At 31.4% G+C, this 21334-nt stretch overlaps 1 protein-coding gene across 1 annotated transcript in view; it reads left to right on the top strand.

Annotated features, from left to right (window-relative positions):
* LOC149904363 (protein spaetzle 5-like) overlaps positions 1 to 20096 on the top strand; it is a 29157-nt gene extending 9061 nt beyond the window's left edge. Inside the window, exons 3-8 of the mRNA XM_090107173.1 lie at positions 14384 to 14526; positions 15038 to 15255; positions 15676 to 15979; positions 17339 to 17518; positions 18257 to 18430; positions 18876 to 20096. Of these exons, the coding sequence (XP_089963299.1) occupies positions 14384 to 14526; positions 15038 to 15255; positions 15676 to 15979; positions 17339 to 17518; positions 18257 to 18430; positions 18876 to 19047 (1191 nt within the window). The 3' untranslated portion in view covers positions 19048 to 20096. The remainder of the gene's footprint in view (positions 1 to 14383; positions 14527 to 15037; positions 15256 to 15675; positions 15980 to 17338; positions 17519 to 18256; positions 18431 to 18875) is intronic.
* The last annotated feature ends 1238 nt before the right edge of the window (positions 20097 to 21334 follow it).

The raw sequence follows: 21334 nt of genomic DNA, 5'->3' as shown, positions 1-21334 counted from the left end.
TCGTATTAAGTAATATTGGTTGACTTAATTAAATATTTATTGTAAGCCAATTCCATAAAATTGACGAAAGCGACAAAATTTTTAAATTTAATTATTTAGGTAAGTATCTATATTATATTTACTCGAAAGTGCAAATAATGACTTCACAATTAAGTAAAAACATACGTACTTAAGTTACTTTATAAAACTACTATATAAAAATAAGACGTGTTTTCCTTCCTGACGCTATAACTCCAGAACGCACGAACCGATTTCCACGGTTTTGCATACGTTGGAATGGTCTCGGGCTCCCTGAGGTTTATAGCAAAGAAAAGGTGTCTCTGGTGGCGAAACGGAGTTCGCCCGGTTTGCTAGTAGCAGTATAATAGTTTAAGTTGGACCTAAATATTTATCTTTGTACAACTACAGACCAAATTAAAGTCTATTATTAATCTCTATTATATGTCCCGATGAAACCAATCACTATATACACTATATTCTGCAATTCGCAAACTCGCAATTCTTGGAAGACAACCTTTAACCGAAGACACAATAGAAGGAGGTCAGATGTCTCTGTTTCCGTAACAGGTCACGACTGAGACGGTCAAGATCGAACGCCAATCATTTGAACTTAGTTATGGTATCACATTTTTTGTTATCAATACTTCTATACTCATGTTATAAAGCGAAGAGAAGTAAAGAAAAGTTTATCTTTTTTTGTTGAATGTAAGAAGAATTAAGAAGAATAAGAAGATACCGATTTGGTTGAATTTGTTCTGTGTCGAATAGTCTATTTATTGAGGAAGACTATAATATTACATGCGACTAATAAAAGCGGAGCAGCAATGACAAATGTTGCAAAAGAAGAAAAAAATATTACATACTTTTTTCTTCTTTTGCAACATTTGTCCTTGCTTTCGTGCGTGCGATTATAATATGTCATAATGTGTTATATACGTAGGAACTAATAATTAGTTTATGCAAGGATCAGCTAGTTTTTCAATATTTCTTTTTTCTGGAGCATTTTATAATAAAGACTAGCTGTGCCCTGCAGTTTTACCCGCATTGCTCCGCTCTTGTTGGTCTTAGCGTGATGATGATAATATATTTGCCTATGAAGCCTTTCTCGATGAATAAAACCGAAAGAAATTTTCAAATCGGACCAGTAGTTTTTTTTATTTTATTTATTTGGTCAACCAACATTTGTTTACAATGATTCTTAAATATAAATTTTAGATAACATATAGTTCTTGCGATAAAGTAACAAATAATTAGAGGTTAACACAGCATGCGCCAATTATACAGAGCTATTTCTGAGATTAGCGCGTTCAAACAAACAAACAAACTCTTCAGCTTTAAAATATTAGCACATAATAATATTTTACATACTTATTACCTATATAGGTGTGTATACATTTCTGTATGTATAAATTAAATTTTTGGTCATAATAGTGAACAATATAGTTACATTTGGCCAATGTATTTTGTAGCTATTTACGTGTTAAACTATTTCTTAATTATGTTTCAAATTCACATCCATTCGACCTAACATAATATTTATCGAATAAAAGTTCGGCCAACTGTGCCAAAATTAAAATAAAGATGTAAATGACTTAGACATAATTAGTGTCGTAAATCTCGAATGATATATTACACAGACCTCAATTTATCGATTTCACTAGAAATTCGGCGCCACTTTCGTTATGTCATTTTATTATGTTTCAAATAATAGGTTATTATGGTTAATAATATTATGAATTTGGATTTGATGAATTAAAGTCATTATAAAGTCTATTGGGAAAAAATATTTTTGCAATTTTTATATAACCGTATACCGTAGTGTTGAACTCAAAACCCATTCGCTGAAATAGAGTGGTATGAAAAGTGTAAATTGTTAAATGTTTACAAAAACTTCTATAGGTATGTACATAATCATCGGGTAAATTTATTTTATTTCTTTACTCTTTAATTGATCACTTTATGAATCTACTAGCTTTCCGCCCGCGGCTTCGCCCGCGTTTTCAAAGAAAAACCTGTTCCCGTAGGATTTCCGGGATAAAACCTATCCTATGTCCTTTCTCGGGTATCAAAATATCTCTATACCAAATTTCATGCAAATTGGTTCAGTAGTTAAGGCGTGATTGAGTAACAGACAGACAGACAGAGTTACTTTCGCATTTATAATATTAGTATGGATATAGGGTAATTAATCTGGATTATAGATCTCTTACATTTTATTGGAATATTAGCTATCGCTTCATGAACATTAGAGTTAAGTAATGCAAAAAGCAAATTAGCAGAACAGTTGCTTTAATCGATATTTCAAAATATCTGCGGATTACCGATTTAAACATTTAAAAGCCGATCATAAAATTTAAACTCATCAATTGAATACGGAGATTATGTCGCAAAACGCGTACTTACGTTATTTATTTTATTGCATATGTAACCTCTTTTAAATTGTCATTTTACGCGCACCTTGAAATAATGAAAGTGTTGTTAGAAAATATTGGTCAATTGCTCAAACGATGACTAACGTTCGCTGTAATTTTAATATGCTTCAAAACTATTAGTAATGCCTTTTTTCTTTTGTCTTTGTGGAATGTTATATTGTGTAACGTCGTTGGAATACTGGGCGCGCCACGATGGAAATGTTGAAGCCTAAACATGCATATTTTTAGAATATATCTATACTTATAATAAATCTGTAGAGAGGCCAATTCTGTACATGAAATATATTTAAAAAAAAACTATGAAGGGGTGATAAGGGATCGCTACTGATGCCAAAAATGCAATCGGTAAAATTTTTGTCTGTCTGTCTGTCTGTCTGTCTGTCTGTCTGTATATTCGTTATAGAAACAAAAACTACCCGACGGATTTTAACTAAATTTGGCACAATTATTCTTCATACTCCTGGGCAGGTTATAGTAAAAGAATCATGTAAATCGGTGTAGAAACACCAAAGTTATACATGAAATATTGTACGTTATAAGTCATCGCGCGAGAATACAGAATCATGCCATAAGGATTATTTTTGTGTATCATTTGCCGCGTACGTCGCGCTGCGCGGCGGGAGCTATAAAAATTAAAAAGGCGGCGGGTCTGCACCCGTTTCGGTTGTCACGGCATCACGTGTGAATGGCTGAACCGATTTCGATTATTCTTTTCTATTATATTCCTTGAAGTACGAGGATGGTTCTTATGTAGAGAAAACGTAAATATGTACCACGGGCGAAGCCGGGGCGGACCGCTAGTAGAAAATAAAACTCGCCTACTCTCGTTCTAAAATTAAAGTTGGATACAAACCTCGATACCAAAAATAGCAACACTTTTTATATCTGAGATACGAAGACTTTTTGCTTTAAAGAAAATTTAGAACAAATAGCCAATTTCACATATTATAACCTGCCATTTTTATTGCACATTATAAGAATTTGTGAACATATTATGAAAACAAAACCAATATACGAATGAGTATACACTGCTTGAAATTTTTACAGAAAACCGACAATTTTACAATGTCATGTTTTGGTAGGCAGGCTATATCTCATGAACCGTGATAGTTATACTGACTTCTTTTGCTGCCATAACTACAAATAATAAAAAATAAGGTAAAGCGACTCTTGGAATAGTCATGAATTGAATGACATATTTTCTTTGCTATTACTCTTTATTTAGATTATTTGTACGGAACCCTCCGACTCGCACTTGACCGATTATTTGTGAAATTCCAAGTGTTTTACTATAGTTTATTTGGCAGCCTTGTGAGTTGTGACTAATATAGTTTTGACTTGTGAAGTTGTGACAGATGGCATAATAGAAAACCCCGGGATCCGCCTTACCCAACGTTTCTCGTTACCATACATGCCTTACATTTTATTTACCTATACATTTAATAAAGATTATTTCATACATTCTTCTGCTTTATAATTATCTTTTGACGTCTCTCTATAAACTCTATACCGTCTTAAATCTTAATTTCAAGTATTGCCTTATTTGGCAATATCAAGAGAATCTAAAACGCATCGACATCTGACTTTGTGGGAATCGTAAAATGGAGTTTTACAAGATATTAGAACATTGACACAGTTCTGCCAATAAAAAAGATAAGATGCAAAATGGTAGGCGACGGGCAGACGCCTGCACCGTGTGACGTAATAATGCTATCGTCGAGATATATTTGATTCATTAGGTTTTGCCAACGCTATGAATCATTTATGATCTAGTAATTTAGTTGCGTTATTTCAGTTACAAAATTGATGCAGACCAGAGATGCAGATTGTTATTGCCAAATTATCAATTAATATTCTTGTTGTTGTAAAGATATTGTAGAAAGCTCGTTTGGTTTGGATTATTTTATTAGACTGAGAGTTGAGACTCAACCATCACAGAAGGCTTGCAGTGGGAGCAAAACTGGCTGATCTTAATGAGATGATATCTATTAAATTAATTATAATAAAGCAAAACTTACAAACGACAAAATCTATAGGTAATTAGCACAGCCCACTTAAATATTATACAACTAAAAATTACTAGTTATGAAGATATTTCAATGCCTGTATAAATTCAGTGCCGTAATAAAGATATTCAATACACTTTCTCAACTGTTTGCTTGTGCATAATACAAAAAGGTGGACATCTCCTAACAGACACTTAATTTATTATTTAAACTAATTTTAACTGTCAAAAATCAGTACGACTGTCTGTCATTTTGGACGTATCTATTGATGGACATTTCTCTGTTACATGCTAATAACTTTTAACATATTGCAGTCGAGGTATCGATCGTATTGTACACATAATGCACAACACAATTTTTATGTTTTACATTTAGTAATGTGTTTTGTTTATGTGACAGAGGCTGACAGTTCGATTTTCTTCATTATTGTTGTCCAAATGAATATAACGTATGACATTTAATTTAAAGAAACAAATGATATTGAGTATTTGTGTCAAACTAGTTATCCAATTATTATTAACTAAATAGCGTTGTTTGAATTGTCTTTAAATATTAGTATCCCATACAATCATTAATTATTTGCTTCGATAACGATAGCCCTTTAAGCACGCAGATAAAAACCCACATTCTGACCAATATTTAAAATTTCTAAAACTCTTCGAAATTTAGATACAAAACAGAGCAAAAAATAACACACACGTTTACCAAAAACATACAAAACTCAATCCACATCTCGCGGCCTTGTAGGATGTTCGTTTCATAAAATAATTTCACGCTATTTATCAATTTGAGTATGTTTATGCAATGTCATCGGTTTGCGTGTTACGTCACACGTTTCCTAACGCATATTTGTCTGCTTATGATGATAATACAGGAGAAAGTGGCCAAGGTCAAGTTTAGTCGTGCTTTGTTTCTGTCAATGAAAATTAAAATTTAATTGTAAGATGTGAGAGTGTATTTTTGCTGTTTTACTCATGGATATAGAATACAATGTTAGTTTACGTTTTTCTATTTAATTGGTTATGGAAACTAATCAAAAAAATATTTTTTTTCTTATTCCGATCCATCTCCGAATAGTCGCATAAAAATCTCACATTATTTGCGATAAATGAAAATATATTAAAGAATTTGTGAAATGATACTTAAAAACTTATTTTTTTGCAGCAATATGATAACCTAAAGAATCAAATAATTTATTTTATATGGCCTTAATATCTACGAATGATAGTGGCGGCGCATTCATAAAATTAAGCAAGCCTTGCAGTCATTAACATTTTAAATACTTATAATAAAGAAAAACCTACTTAGAATTAGAATAAAACAAGCACTAAAAAAGTTAAAAATATAATTTGAAGGCATAATTACAAGGATTACGAAACGGTATTTCAGCAACTAATTTAAAAATGCAAAAGCAAAACATTGTACAGTTTCGAAATATGAACATGCAGTGTTAGTGTATAAGAACTAACTCATAAGTTTTATAAAAACAACTAATTATTGTAAACAGAAAATTTTTAAGGTTTAAAATTTTACGTAGTACCTACATATTACAGATTTTTAAGTTAGATGACAAAAAAAACTATTATAAGATTCATTGGTTTCCGCACTAGGCGATGCTATTCCTGCTGGACCATAATACATACCTACGATTAACAATTTAATTTTAAGATCAGCACAGATTTTTTGCTTAATATTTAAATTCGTGTTTAACTCATTACACAAAATTAATAATATATTAAAATAAATTACACCTAATTATAGATCAAACAAGGAACTAAAGGACATGCGTGTGCAAGATTACAATCAATCAGATTTTTTGCGTGATATTTTTTATCAACCGGTAGTTCAACCAGGTGCAAATTATTACATGACAATATCTAACATGTTTTTTATGCATCAAATTTTGAACACATGATTGCTGATAAGGTTTTTTATGACATAGTCTGGAAGAATAATAAGTATTATTCTTAATTAAAGTATTACATATTATGTCATTTGTGAAGGAGGCTTGTGCCGACACATAATTTGATTAGATTTTTTAAATTATGCCGGATATAAAATATATTTCATTTGATTGCGTTCGAAAAATAATATTAGCCAAACTCTTTGTCTTTTATATTTGCAAATATATTTAGTATGAAAACGTTCCTAATTATCACGTCAAATTGAAACTAATTCAGATACTTACGCCGATTAGGTTTAGAACACTCGGGTATTGGGTTAATTTGGGTAGGTACATTATCCATACTAATATTATAAATGCGAAAGTAACTCTGTCTGTCTGTTACTCAATCACGCTGAACCAATTTGCATGAAATTTGGAATAGAGATATTTCGATACCCTAAAAAGGACATAGGCTACTTTTTACCCCGGGAAATAGGATAGGTTTTATCCCGGAAATACCACGGGAACGGGAACTATGCGAGTTTTTCTTTGACTGCGCGGGCGAAGCTGCGGTTGGAAAACTATAGTACGTCAATAAAAATCCATTCTAAATAAAACAACGTATTCGAGAAAATAGAATTAATAATTAATGATTACTGAATATCAAGTGAATTATGTAGAAAATCTATTGTAATTAATATGTTTTTTTCATGATCATGTGCGTAATATATAAATTAAACATTGTAGGTAATACAGACATAATATTGAATATTCATGTTATTTTCTGAGTAAATATGCAATATAATACATTTTTATAACCTTTGTGTGGTTTAAATATAAATATTGTAAGAATTTTCCGTATTCAAGTTAATTAAGTTTTAACTTAATATTTAATTAAACACTAACTTATTTGTATAGAAGTATAAGACTTAGTTAACCTTACCGTTAATATCAGGATAAGGCGTTCGAAAATTCTGCGTAAAAAAATGCAATTCAAAAATAAAAAATTGAAGTTTTCATCTTGTCATTTTGTTATACATTTTAGAAAATGATTCGATTTCCCTTCATATGTTTGAATTCTCAATCAGATCAAACCACAAAGCCAAATCAGATACAATTATAGAACAAAGATATTTATATATCGACGATCGTTATCACATCGCCTTATATCTGACAGAACATTTAACACTTCTATGTGACCAAGTACATAGCCTCGCTCCACATGCATCTCATTTATGACAATACATTCATAATTACTAGCCTCCAATGTACGATTCTTTCTTTATTTCCATTGAAACAAGCCTGGGACAAACGCTATCCATATATGTATTATTCCGTATGTTATCTGTTTTATTTTTGAAGTGAAACTTCTTATCGGGGTTGAAAAAAAAAATTTAGTGTAACATTTTTTCGTTACGCGTGACATTTTTCCGTTACGCGCCATCTTTTTCTTATCCCTACCACGCGTGATCCGACGTATTTCTGTAAAGTTGCATCACAAGTTGCATATATGTAGTAAATTATTTTTTTGAAAAATAAGGTCATAAAGAAGTTTCACTACTTACGTGTGTACACTAGTACACGCACACATTTTTTAATATATATACAACACGACACACAACACACAGATTGTTGTTCTGCCTTTTTTTTTGTACATTCATTTATGGTATCTGATAAAATATTTATCAATTGATGCTTTATTTCTTTCTATTTAGTTACCGTACATCTTTTGAGGCAAGAGTCACATTTATTACAGTGTCACATTTTAAGTCACCATGCAGACTCGAAATGCAGCGTAAACTAATAATAAACTTTAGACATTTTCTGACTCTACATGATAAAAAAGTGAATGTTCAGGAATATTTATTTATTTATTTATTTATTTTATTTATTTATTAGAAAACAAAAATTCACATTTAAATGTAAAACAGTTAAATGTTCAATTCGACACTATCAATTGCTCCAGACTTAATAGAATATCATAAAATGTCTGTAACACGATAGAAATATTTTTTAATAACTCTGTTCAACTGTCAATTAAAGATAAACGATATTAATTGAACATAAAGTATAAATATCAAAAGGCCTTGCTCAGTTAATTATTTCAGTATTTATCAAACTATCTGTTACATTTTTCAATATATTATCGCAACCAGAAGTAATAGATAGAGTCTTCCGGTAATAGAAAATATATGGGTCTATATTCTATAGACTATATACATATATAGAATATATTTTATGGGAATTTGAATCTACTAGGATAGGAATAAAAAATTTACACCAAGTTTAATCATAAAAAATTGTAATATTTTTTATGTCAGAATTTATTATAACTATTGATAATCCATGTAGGTACCTACTCAAAACTATATTTAGAACACAGACATAGGTACATATTAAGACATTCTACACGAATTATTCCGTAAAAGAATGGCAGCTGTCAGAAGAATCGTTCTATATTTTCCGAATTATAAACAGGCTCTTTACGATTACAAAAAACTTATTTATTTACTCATAGAATGGGTTATGCAAGACAATATTTATGGGGTTATTGACCCGGACCTACTAGTTTTGCTTCACACCGCTTGCATATATTGACCACTTTGCTTACACTAATTCGAATGTAATTAGACAATCTATGAGTTCATAAAATTGATTGATCGGATTTTAAACATTTGCTTTAGCGCTTAATTTAATTATAATTGCAAATTTATTGATGGATGTGTTTAAACTATATTATGTCTCTTATCTTTGATTTCTATATAATAAGAATAACACATCATTGTTGCATCTTATTTGTAGTTTTGCAATTATTAGAAATAAAATATTGTATTCGTAATTGATCTACTATTCATAGTAATTATCCAAACTTAAAATTATGACAACATAAAATATTATTATTAAATTAAATTTAACATATTATTGCAACCTCGTTTTTAATATGCCATCAGAGCTGCTCCCAAAGTAACTTTAAATAAATACATGCAGAACATGACATGACCACAAAACCAACTATTATAAGCAAATATTATCAGAATTCAACAATTTAGCATTGACCAATTTTCTTAATAATTAATTGTCATTAGGGGATTACTTTCAAAATCGTGTGTCGATTGAGATCTATAAAATGACAAGTTTTGTTCATATCTGATAGTGTGTCTGTTTTAATTTACAACAAAAGCCTTGCAGGAAATCCGCGTGCCTTATACAAAATTTGCATAATGAATACAAATTCTTGAAACACAATAATATGTCTAGTGACATTATTTCAGATAGGCTTTTTCTTTAATTAATATGAGTCTCGTTATGTAAATTAGATTAATTATAACATTGATTTGTTTTTAATGCGTGTTAAATGTTTCTGCTATTTTAATTGCTACTTGTTTGAAGTGATATTTAAAGTAAAATATCTAAACAGTGTTAGGAGGATAGTATAACATACTACAATTATATATGGCAAATATTTTTGTGAAAGACATATTTAATATTGAAATACGAATACAACTCTATCGGTTCTGTTTTCACACCTTGGTAATTAGAACAGGCTACTTTTTGTCAAGAAAACGAAATTTGATGTAAGTGAGATAGGGAATGAAATATGGCTGTCACTTTTAATTAATGAAAAAAATCAGAAAGATCTCTTTAATTATAGATAATATTATGCCTACGATTCTATAAGAGATAAGTAAAATTGTGATCAATACCCTGTGAATTTAACATTGATAAGGAAAATTGTAAACAATTCCTCTGTTATAAAATCTTTAGTATAAAAAAAATTGTCAACCAATAAAAAGGTTATTTCGACGAATTCATAAGTGCACTGTAATGCAATGTAAGAGGCTTAACAGGCGTCAAATTGCTCAGTATTGTTGGAAGGTTTAATCGGCTTTCAGCAGGGACTTGAGGTCGAATAAGTGTAATAAATACATTCTTAATGTATTTACAATTGAACAAGGTTAATAGGAGTAATTCATTGCTATTATTAATGTAATATTAATAAAAGTACCTTAGTGACTTCAATTAGTGTTTAATTCTGTCAATAGGTTCATAAAATTAATAATTTTATGCATAGAGGTATTTATAATTCCAAGTATTGTATTTGTATGCATACGTAAATGTATTAGGCATGATAGTTTATGTACAATTCACAAAACCACAAAAGATCCTTATAAATTGTCAGACTTATGCATATAATTTTGTATGTATTTACCGCACATGTGTCTATCATATTATTGTAATGCGCTGCATCCAAATGCCATCTATTGGAAGAACAATTTGGAGCTAGACTCTATATTTCTAAGATAACATGTCTATTTATTTGTAGCACCTACGTAATAAAGTTTTTAACATTTATTATTATATACATACATATATTTTTGTATGTTAAGATAATATAATATGCTTGTATACCTTGTACACTTTGTGCACCTTAAACGGACGGATTTAATTCAAACTTTGTACACTTATTAAGGATCAGTGACAATACAATTTTATGAGCTATCTTACGTGAACGTGTTATGTAGTTTTTTTTAACCTATTATTATTTAGAACATAGGTACTGTCACCTGCGGAACCGAATATCGATCAATCGTAATCTATCCTTGAATTTAGCAATCGTTTTTACCATTGTCACGATCGACGATGTGGGCGCGGCTTATAAAGTAGACTCGTGTCCAGCGCACCTGCGTTTTGCAAATTAACTTCAATTGTCACTATAAATTAATAACTTTATTATATTATCGTTTATCAGTTGTCAACAAACTGTATCGAATTCCACGCACTGATTGAGTAAACAATGGTTATGGAATAAATTAATGTAAGACATTGTTCTAATACAATCATTGTTCATATAAACAAGAGAAAATGTGCGTTTATTTTACAGTTTTAATATACATCATTTTTACTATAGCATAGGTTCGTTTGTTAGATTGATACAAACATTATCGATTGTCTCCTCAATGCACCTACCACCTACTCCTCAGACCTCACATCTAAAAGAATCTTCTTATATTTAAACAATCTTTAAACTGCAATACCTATATTTGTTTCTAACTATATTTTTTAAAAGAGCAGCTACTAAGATTCTTATCGATTCTTCTCTAGCTCTGCTTTCCGAAGTTGTAGAAAATGTTAAGTCTATGTTGTGACGACTAAAAAGTGCTTCTAGGAGAAGTCTAATGGAAAAAATTAATATTTGGTTTGTTTGAATTTGAATATCGGAATAATATTCTTTTTTCAATGAAGAATGAGGATAATCCGATTGCATCCGCTTTCTATGTAGAGTGGTTAAAGGATCTCGTTATAATCATTTATAATTCAGTGTTTGTTTACAATATTACAGCTGATGTTATCTGGCACGTACTTCTGAATCATCGGTACACTTTCTAACACATTACTTAATTATTGTGGTTGAGAATAAACAAAAACGTTTTCCAAACTCGATATTTTCTACAACGTTTACCGTTCATAAATTTAATAATTGTAAAGAATTATGCTCATGAAGAGCTTACAAATAATTGTTCTACGGTTTTCTAGATGTTTTACTACAGTGTATGATTTGGCCAGGTAAATTAATAGTTCTAAAGAAGGTTTTAGTCAACATGAATCATTCCACGTTATTTGACATTATTATATGATAATATGGTAGTGTGTAACACAGTTTACTTTTTATTTTTATACAAAGAGTAGGTACTAGATTATAATCCACAATATAGTCAGTATAATTTAGTTCAAAATCGATATATAGACTTACCTACAAGAACTATTGTGTACTACCTACAAGAACCTACACGCCTCGCCACGACAATAAATACGCTTGCATAATTTCTCCAGCCATTGATGTCTCGATTACAGAACAATACCTCAACGTAACAAAGTAACACAAACCTACAATTCTTCCGATTTTTTTCAGCAATTAACATTATAAGTATGTTTCCTATTACATGAGGTTTCTCCCATCATCGCACTTTTTTAAAGCGTTCACATGATTTGAATATGCCAGAATCAAGAAAAAGATAGATGAGATATGATACCTGTAATAAACAAGAAACACAGAATTTTAACTCGTATTTGAACAATACAGAAAAGATAGACATCCGAAGAAATAAATGTAAGAATTTTTTTCATCTACGCAGATTGTTACATAGAATGATGTTTTATAGTAAAATTCCTGAAAATTATTCGTACTGAGACTCATAAGAAGAAATAAATATTAGTTACATAAAATAATATTCGGAATATATTGTGCAATAGGTGCTCTTTACCATTTATGTGTACAGGATATTTCCACTAGGATCTTTTCCTATGTGGTATTTATAACCTTCCTTCAAGAATCCTTTTAAAGAGTTTTAAAGCATTTTGTCACTAGTTTAGAGAGATTCACATTACCACAGAAACTTTCAATAGTAACCGCAGCCGTTATAAACTAACACTTGACACTTTGGTCGAGTCAGCACTTTACATTCCGATCACATAAAGGAAAGTGCGTTGCGCTAATCTATTCCGTCGTGCATATGATCGCCTTCTCACGGTTTCCTTGTTATTTCCCCGTGTATTTGTAAATATAATTCAAAACTTTCACTGTAAATAATGGTTTTGGAAATGACGTAATGTCTAATAAAGTTTCGGTATCAATAAAGCAGATTTTGATATCAATCATTAACTTTTAGAGAGCTAGGTAATTAAGTCGTATTCTTATTTGATTATTCACCTAATAAATTCAAAGTTCAAACTCTAAAAGCTTGTTTAATGTTTATATAACATAATAAATTAAAATTTATCAGAAATGGTTCCTTAATTAATATTCAGGTTGTCAGGGTACCTACACATTGAAATTGTTGTATTTGTCACTTAGGCACACTCTATAATCAAGGGATTATGTAGTTGAAAATAGCATAAGTGACTGAGTTACATAACCATTAACCAATATAACTGTATTTTTATGTTTAAAATAATATTATGTTGGATGACAGAAATTCCTATCGAAATAGTAACGATATACCGATCTTTTTAAAATACATACATATTATTATCTTTTGTAAATAGCAACATAATAACGATCTGTGTCTGCAATAAAACATGACCTATAAGGTAATGGTTTATTGCAAGACACAGATCTTTTATTTTAGTAGTCTAATAAGAAATTAACCGTTTTTTAAATATTAAATTTATTTACAGCAATAGGTGATACCAACAAACTTGCTATCGTTTACTGTGTCGAAACATCTAGTAAAAGTTATTAGTCACTTTAATCGGTGCATTTCAAACACAATACAATAAATAGATCAAGGTATCGTATCTGGTGACAATGACGAGTGTGATTGAAGCAATTAGCGTGAAAGGAGATCATTAGCAAGGTGTTCTTGTGTGAGGAATATTTAATTTATATGTGGGCTAAATGTTAATATTGTAATAATGGACGTGACACTGGAACCATGACTCAAAAATGTTTTATAATACGTTTGCCCTCGCATCTCTTTGATTATAGGTGTAAACGATTACCTTAGACCTTACTTCAGACCTGTATTACCAAATATAGGTCTTCTTTTTATTGTATTGGCGAATTATTATACGGATAATTATGGAGGCATTAAACCTTTTTAAAGGAAATATATCTTAATAATTCGACACTATCGACAATAATTTTGAAATGGGTTTTTATTGCCTCTATATATCGATTAATTTAAAATCTTATGTTTGTGAAACTAATAATATAATAATAAGTATTAACTTAGAACTACCGTAGTTACAGAGAAAATGCTTACGATTAGCAAATTAACGTCACGTTTAATCTATACTAATATCATAAATGCGAAAGTAACTCTGTCTGTCTGTCTGTTACTCAATCACGCCTGAACTACTGAACCAATTTGCATGAAATTTGGTATAGAGATATTTTGATACCCGAGAAAGGACATAGGATAGGTTTTATCCCGGAAATCCTACGGGAACGGGTTTTTCTCTGAAAACGCGGGCGAAGCCGCGGGCGGAAAGCTAGTAAAGTATATTTTGACTTTTACAATTTTTTTTTTAATATTGACAATATTATTTAATGTTTCCAGATAATTTGGACAGCGAGTGGGGGCGACGGGTACAACTGCCCCTACGGGCAGAACTGCGCCTTTGAGCCGGCGCCTCCGGGCAGGGCGCCGCCCTGTGCGCAGCCTGGTCTTACATACTGCCTCCATCCGGAACCTTATCCTGAGTATGACTAGTGTTATATATAAATAAATATAAATTTATGTAGTTATGTGTATTGCACGATTGCTGTTTATACTTCCTTATCAACTATCAACATTCGTCAAAATAAGTAACGCTACGTTTCTTTAATTTATGGACCTTTTTTATCATTTTAGTAAAAATGCACGTAATAGCATAAAAAAATTCTCTAAATTACTTGAAAATTCATCGAGCTCAATTCATACTTTCAATGTTCAGAGCTTGTTCAGAGGCTCTTGTTATGAAAACGTGAGACACATGTCACCTATAACATCAATAACATTGTTAACATTAAATATTAAGCGCCAGGCTGAGGCCACATTTAGCATGACTTAATTATTTATTGCAAACAAGAAAGCTTTTGTTTATAATATGTTTAAAAGTTCCCAAATAAAAAAAAAGTTTAAAAATTGAACGCAATTTATTAAGATTAAATAGGTATATGTATCAGTATCTCTTTCGAGTTAAAGAATAAAAGGTGTGTAATTATTTTCCAGGCACGTCATACGAAAGCTAGTGCAAGCGGGGCAGTACGATATCCGCACCTTATTATCCGATGAGAGTAGAGACGACTTCGATGCCGTGAAGAAAAACAGCTATCCGTACGGCTATGGACCAAACTCTCTGCCCCACGTGGACCAAATATCTCTAGTCGACGACGGACCTGACTATCACAAGGATTATAACACGAAGTTTCATGCAAGATTCAACCATGGTAAGCTATTTGTATATTCATTAGTTTATTCGGCTCGGGCTGTCGCTTGAGTTACATTAGTTTATTCATTCAGTTATGTAAGCTACACAAAGCGTAATAATACTTCATTTAAGATTTAACATAAACCGCCCATTTTACAATTGACACAAATAGAATATAGAAATTTCCTGCTTTAGGTTTATAATAATCTATTTTTAAAGGTTTATGATAGTCTATGTTTATTTTTAGTGTGACAATAAATATCGTATAAAACTAGTTTCTAATTTGTCTAATTTTAAATCGATGCCCATTTTCTTATAGCAGTATTAATGAAAACTCGTATTATGTCCACATTTATACAGACTATATCTGGTTCTTTATTACACTCTATAATTTTTTTGTATTGTATCTTTAGTTCAATGGATGCTATTGCTTTTTCAGACATTTTTGCCGACAAAACACCTCTGCAACCGCCAACATCAATCGAGCCGACTCCCTACAACATAAAGGCATTTCAAGCGACCAACTTCTCAAAATTTGGTTTCCAAGGTTACCACAGTTCCCCGGGTTACTGGGACCCGGCCAATTATGACAAGGACTTGAGGCAGAATAGCGTGACACCTAACTTGGGCATTTATAACCCGAACTATTTCAACACTCCGAACTTCTACCAGAACTATGAAGCAGATTGGCTCAAGCAGGCCGCGAGTGGTGTGACGCATTATAATCCGAGTGAATGGTGGAAGTTAGTATTTTGAATGATATTTTAAAAAGAGTCATTGTTGCTCGTTATTAGGGTTAGGGATTATAATTTGATCTCGAGTTTACACACTTTGGCATAGTGATCGTCCACTTATAGATACTTCCAAACTAAAAAGAAAATGAGAACACTTAGAAAAGTTTTGGCGCCCCTATTCCTACATAGCTCGTCTTATGTTTATACGCTATAAGGGTTTGTACCGGTATAAAAAAGTATTTTAAATTTTTTCGAAAAAAATTACCTAGTTGCTCTTGTACTGCTTTGCCTAAATTTAAATAAACATGAAATCGTCACTATAAACTAAAATACCTCGTCACTATAAACTAAATAATATGGCATTATATTAAAATAACTAGCGGTCCGCCCCGGCTTCGCCCGTGGTACATATTTACGTTTTCTCTACATAAGAACCATCCTCGTACTTCAAGGAATATAATAAAAAAAGAATTATCGAAATCGGTTCAGCCGTTCACACGTGATGCCGTGACAACGCGAAACGGGTGCGGATCCGCCGCCTTTTTATAGCTCCCGCCGCGAAGCGCGTCGAACGCGGCAACTGATACACAAAAATAATCCTTATGGCTGCATGATTCTGTATTCACGCGCGATGACTTATAGCGTATTTCATGTATAACTTTGGTGTTTCTACACCGATTTACATGATTCTTTTTTTATTGAATAGGTAATAATGTTAACTTTTTTTAATTAGGCATGAGTGAGAGTGTTGTAAACGTAAGAGTAGACAAATATAATCAGAAAGCTCCGAATTGCTAAGCTATTGAAGTTTCACGTGTTATTGTGAGTCAATTTTAAAAGATAGACATAATATGCTGTCTAGAAATTTATTTTTATATAATAATAATAATTTAAGAACATTTGTGTCGTACATGATTTCTATGTAGCTTTAACCATTAAGGCTGCACACGCGACGGAAGCTTAAAAAATGGAATAACTTCTCCCGTTTTCCCCATATTTCCCTTCACTGCTCTGCTCATATTGATCGTAGCGTAATAAAAAGTATACTATAACCTGCCCAGGAGTATAAAGAATAATTGTGCCAAATTTCGTTAAAATCCGTCGTGTAGTTTTTGTTTCTATAACGAATATACAGACAGACAGACAGACAGACAGACAGACAGACAGACAGACAAAAATTTTACTGATTGCATTTTTCGCATCAGTAGCGATCCCTTATCACCCCTTCATAGTTTTTTTTTTAATATATTTCATGTACAGAATTGGCCTCTCTACAGATTTATTATAATTTATAAGTATAGATAATAGCCTTTATTCTAATATCATATTCACATATCTCTCTTTATAATTTTTACTTATCTAATTCAGATACATATCACCATCTCGACAAACAAACTCCGACATCACGATCCAGAGGTCAATATCCTTTCCGCCCCGAACCGTGGGGCATGGGGCACGACGAAAACGCAACGCTGAGTTGGTGGAGGCAGCCGCTAAGGGGACCCTCACTGGGGCAGAGGCTTTAAGGATCGCGTTGGGGCTTGCTAGGTGTGTAATTATATAATTTTGTTACAATATAACATATAGAACGTATTCTACTAAGGTTAGTTTTTCGTAAGTTTGTAGTGCGCCCATAAGTTTCATTATAACTAATATAAACTATGTATAACATTAGCTGCTACTGAAATGCTGAAGAATGGTGGATAAGAAAATATGAATTTCATTTTGACCATTAATTATTATCATAATATGAACTCTACTTAGATACTTTTAATATTTGCCCTTTATAAAGTGCTTCAAAGCCCACTTTTAAAACTTATGAAAATACTAGCTTTCCGCCCGCGGCTTCGCCCGCGCAGTCAAAGAAAAACCCGCATACTTCCTATTCCCGTGGGATTTCCGGGATTGCGTCATTTTACCGGGATAAAAAGTAGCCTATGTCCATTCTCGGGTATCAAAATATCTCCATACCAAATTTCATGAAAATTGGTTCAGTAGTTTAGGCGTGATTGAGTAACAGACAGACAGACAGAGTTACTTTCGCATTTATAATATTAGTATGGATGTAGGTACTTAATTCATAATTTTTTAAATTGTTTTCATACAATTTACAATATACGAGTTTTGGGTTAGTTAATTAGTTTTTACCAAACTACTTCATCCGTTCTCATCCATGTACCTAATGCTCCTAACTTCTTATAAGAAAAACTATCTGTAACTTATAAGAATTTTCTCTCTGTTCATCAATTATTTTCATATCTTTATCTCATTATTTTGTACTTCCAGCGAAGACCCATCCGCCGAAAGACCGCGGCGCCAAGCCGCGAACACGGTAGAACTCTGCCAGGTCCGCACGCAGTTCATCCAGCCGCAAGCCGCACAGAACAACAAGGGCAACTGGCGATACGTCGTCAACATGCCCAATAATATGACGCAGCTGGTCCGGGTTGAGACTTGCTCGTATGTATTGTTCTTATTTGATTTTAAGTACAAGTAAATAGAATAGAATGGCAGATGTCTCCTTTTTTGTTACATACTACCATACTACCAATCAGCTTGAACGTTTGAGACTCTTGCCAATAAAACTGATGGTATGGCCACAAAGCGTGCTGGCCCAATTTATGCCGAAGCATGCTAAAACTGATTCTCATTCAAAACTGCTACTGTTTTATCGTTTCTCCTTTCGTTTAAAAACTTAAGTCGTTTTTAAATACTACGTACATGAAACCAAACATTTTTACAGCAAATAAATTCGTAAGAAAAAACTAACTTTAATAATTAAAAATATGATAGTGCTGCCATCTAGTTGAGTGTTAGAGAAAGACAAAATGTTTACAATTTTGTTTTCATTGTGTTTTATAATCTATTTTTATCTTATTAAGAGTTTTAATAATTTTTGCTTCAGATCTTCAACATGTAGTGGTTTATGCAGCGTGCCCCGCGGATACACTTCTCGTTGTGAACAGAAATATATCCAAAAGCGATTGGTTGCACTTCAGCCGAGCGGACAAACTCTGTACACAGATGTATTCTGGATTCCGAGCTGTTGCCAATGCACAATAATTAATAATAATTAAATCTTATTTTAATCTCCTTGTGATGTACTTTTAAGCTAAAATGTATTGCATGTTGTGTTTTATTGTACGCGTAGAGTTGCCGCTATTCGATGCTAGATGGCGCTATCATTTTGCTCTCTCTTGTGAATGTTTGTGACTTTTATATTATTAGATGTTTACAATATAAATGCGGTTCCTGTATTATTTAAATTTAAAATAATATCAAAATTAATATGTAAAGATTCATATAATTTACTAAATTTATTTGTATTGCAATTTAATGTAGTAATTTTTGTACGTGTAAAAACAGAGTATTATGTATATTAATAGGTACAAAGTATTTAATCTAGTATTATTCAAAATATCTAGATTTGTATATAGTAGTGCAACTGTAAGTGAACAATGTTTAATTAATGATTACTACTCAATAAATGAAATAACAGTCTTTCTCGCATGAAGCTTTTAAGCTTTTTTTACTTGTTAGTTCGTTCATAATTTAATATTGCTACAAAAGCTAAACAGCCGAACTTATTTGTAAAGACGTATTTTTAAACTTACCTATTTTCATCTTATCGTTGAATATTCATCAATATACCTATTTTCACTTCGATTCTAGAATTGTATAATAAGTAAATAAAGTAAGAAATTTTATTCCTGCGAAAGTTATTGCAATAAATGAATCAATATTCCAACATTTGTATATAGAAAAAAATATGGAAATACAACTAATCCTTTCATATAAAATCAAGCGAAAGCGTTTTTTGTCCCTTTCACTCTCATGTTATTTGAGTAGGAAGGAAAGAGTCAAAGTATTAGCTTATGCATACTTAACATTAAATATAAATACAAATTACAAAGAAAATATTATTGTCTCAAATTATAAAGTAGGTGTTAAGTTGATTTTATTTAGAACAATCTCTCAGAGACTCTTGAATAATAATAGTTTGATATTTTTTGTAAGTTTTCAGAGTCGACGCGCATTCAGATTTGTATAACTTTTGTAAATAAATAGATAAATAAAGCAGTTTGTAAATGATAATATAAAATAGAAATTTGAATAAATTTGTTTTATTTCACAGCCTTATTACTTTTTTATAACTTTACCATCCATATTTTGTAGGCGGAATGACCGAAATGGCTGGACAAATTTTTCACACATACACAGCTTTAGACAAAAAAAACTATATTAGGCTTAACTATATGTATAGGTAATTATAGAAAAATTACTTAATATTATATCTATATATTATTATTCTGAACCCCTCTTCCACCATCTTCTATCGTATTTTGTTGAAATAAAGACCATGTTTTATTTCCTACAAGTGTTAGTTTATTTTCCCGCTTCAACAATTACGATATAGTATTAGCTTGTTTATCTTAAATAACTACTGTAATTCGTAATTTAAAAATCAAGTGAAATACAATATTAATGTCGTTACGGAAAACTCAAACAAAATTTTCATTATCATCATCGGACTTTTCATTGCTTTCTATACTAATGTTATAAAGCTGAAGAGTTTGTTTGAACGCGCTAATCTCAGGAACTAATGGTCCGATTTGAAAAATTCTTTTGGCGTTAGATAGTCCATTCATCGAGGAAGGCTATAGAGTATAGGCTATATATCATCGTGCTAAGACCAACAGGAGCCACGCGGGTAAAACCACGGAGCGCAGCTAGTAGTATAATATTATGTGGTAAAAAAATTCTAATCCAATAATATACCAGTTACTGTACTTTTTCATTGTAGTAGAAGTGACTGTTTAAATATAATACAGAAAATATAAAGCTTTATTACAAATAAATTTATACAATAATTAATGTTGTATTGGAGCTTACATTTATTGAAAATGAAGACCAAAAAATTAAGTGGTAGGGTTTTTCCTTTTTTACTTGGCCGTTTTATACTCTATAGATCGTCACCTAACAAAAAATATGTGAATGGATAAAATCCAAGAATCATGTTACCTATTATATTATTATAGAACTGAAAATAAAATTATTGCTCTATTTATTTTTAAAAAGCTTCATTGTTTGAAAATTATTTAAAAAAATGATTTGAGGTTTTTTCGTTTTGTAAAAAATAATATACTCTTATTCGTTCTCCTTGGGTGACATAAACTAGTGTAAACTATAACTTGTGTCGTGTTTATTTCTATAATATTATACTGTGCATATATTTTTATGTGATATTCAAACTCACAAAGCTTACAGCTTCTCAAAAGCTAAAAGAATAAACTGAAAATGTAAATCCCGACAATATTATTCTAAATTTGGAAGGAGTGGTTGACAAAGTGGCATATTTTCCCG

Source organism: Colias eurytheme, chromosome 11 (assembly GCF_061535395.1).
Source record: "Colias eurytheme isolate Ceu_HAF_F1 chromosome 11, ilColEury1 Martin Lab GWU primary, whole genome shotgun sequence".
NCBI lineage: Eukaryota > Metazoa > Arthropoda > Insecta > Lepidoptera > Pieridae > Colias > Colias eurytheme.
Note: the sequence above shows the minus strand (reverse complement) of the source record. Positions and strands in the feature narration are given on the sequence as shown.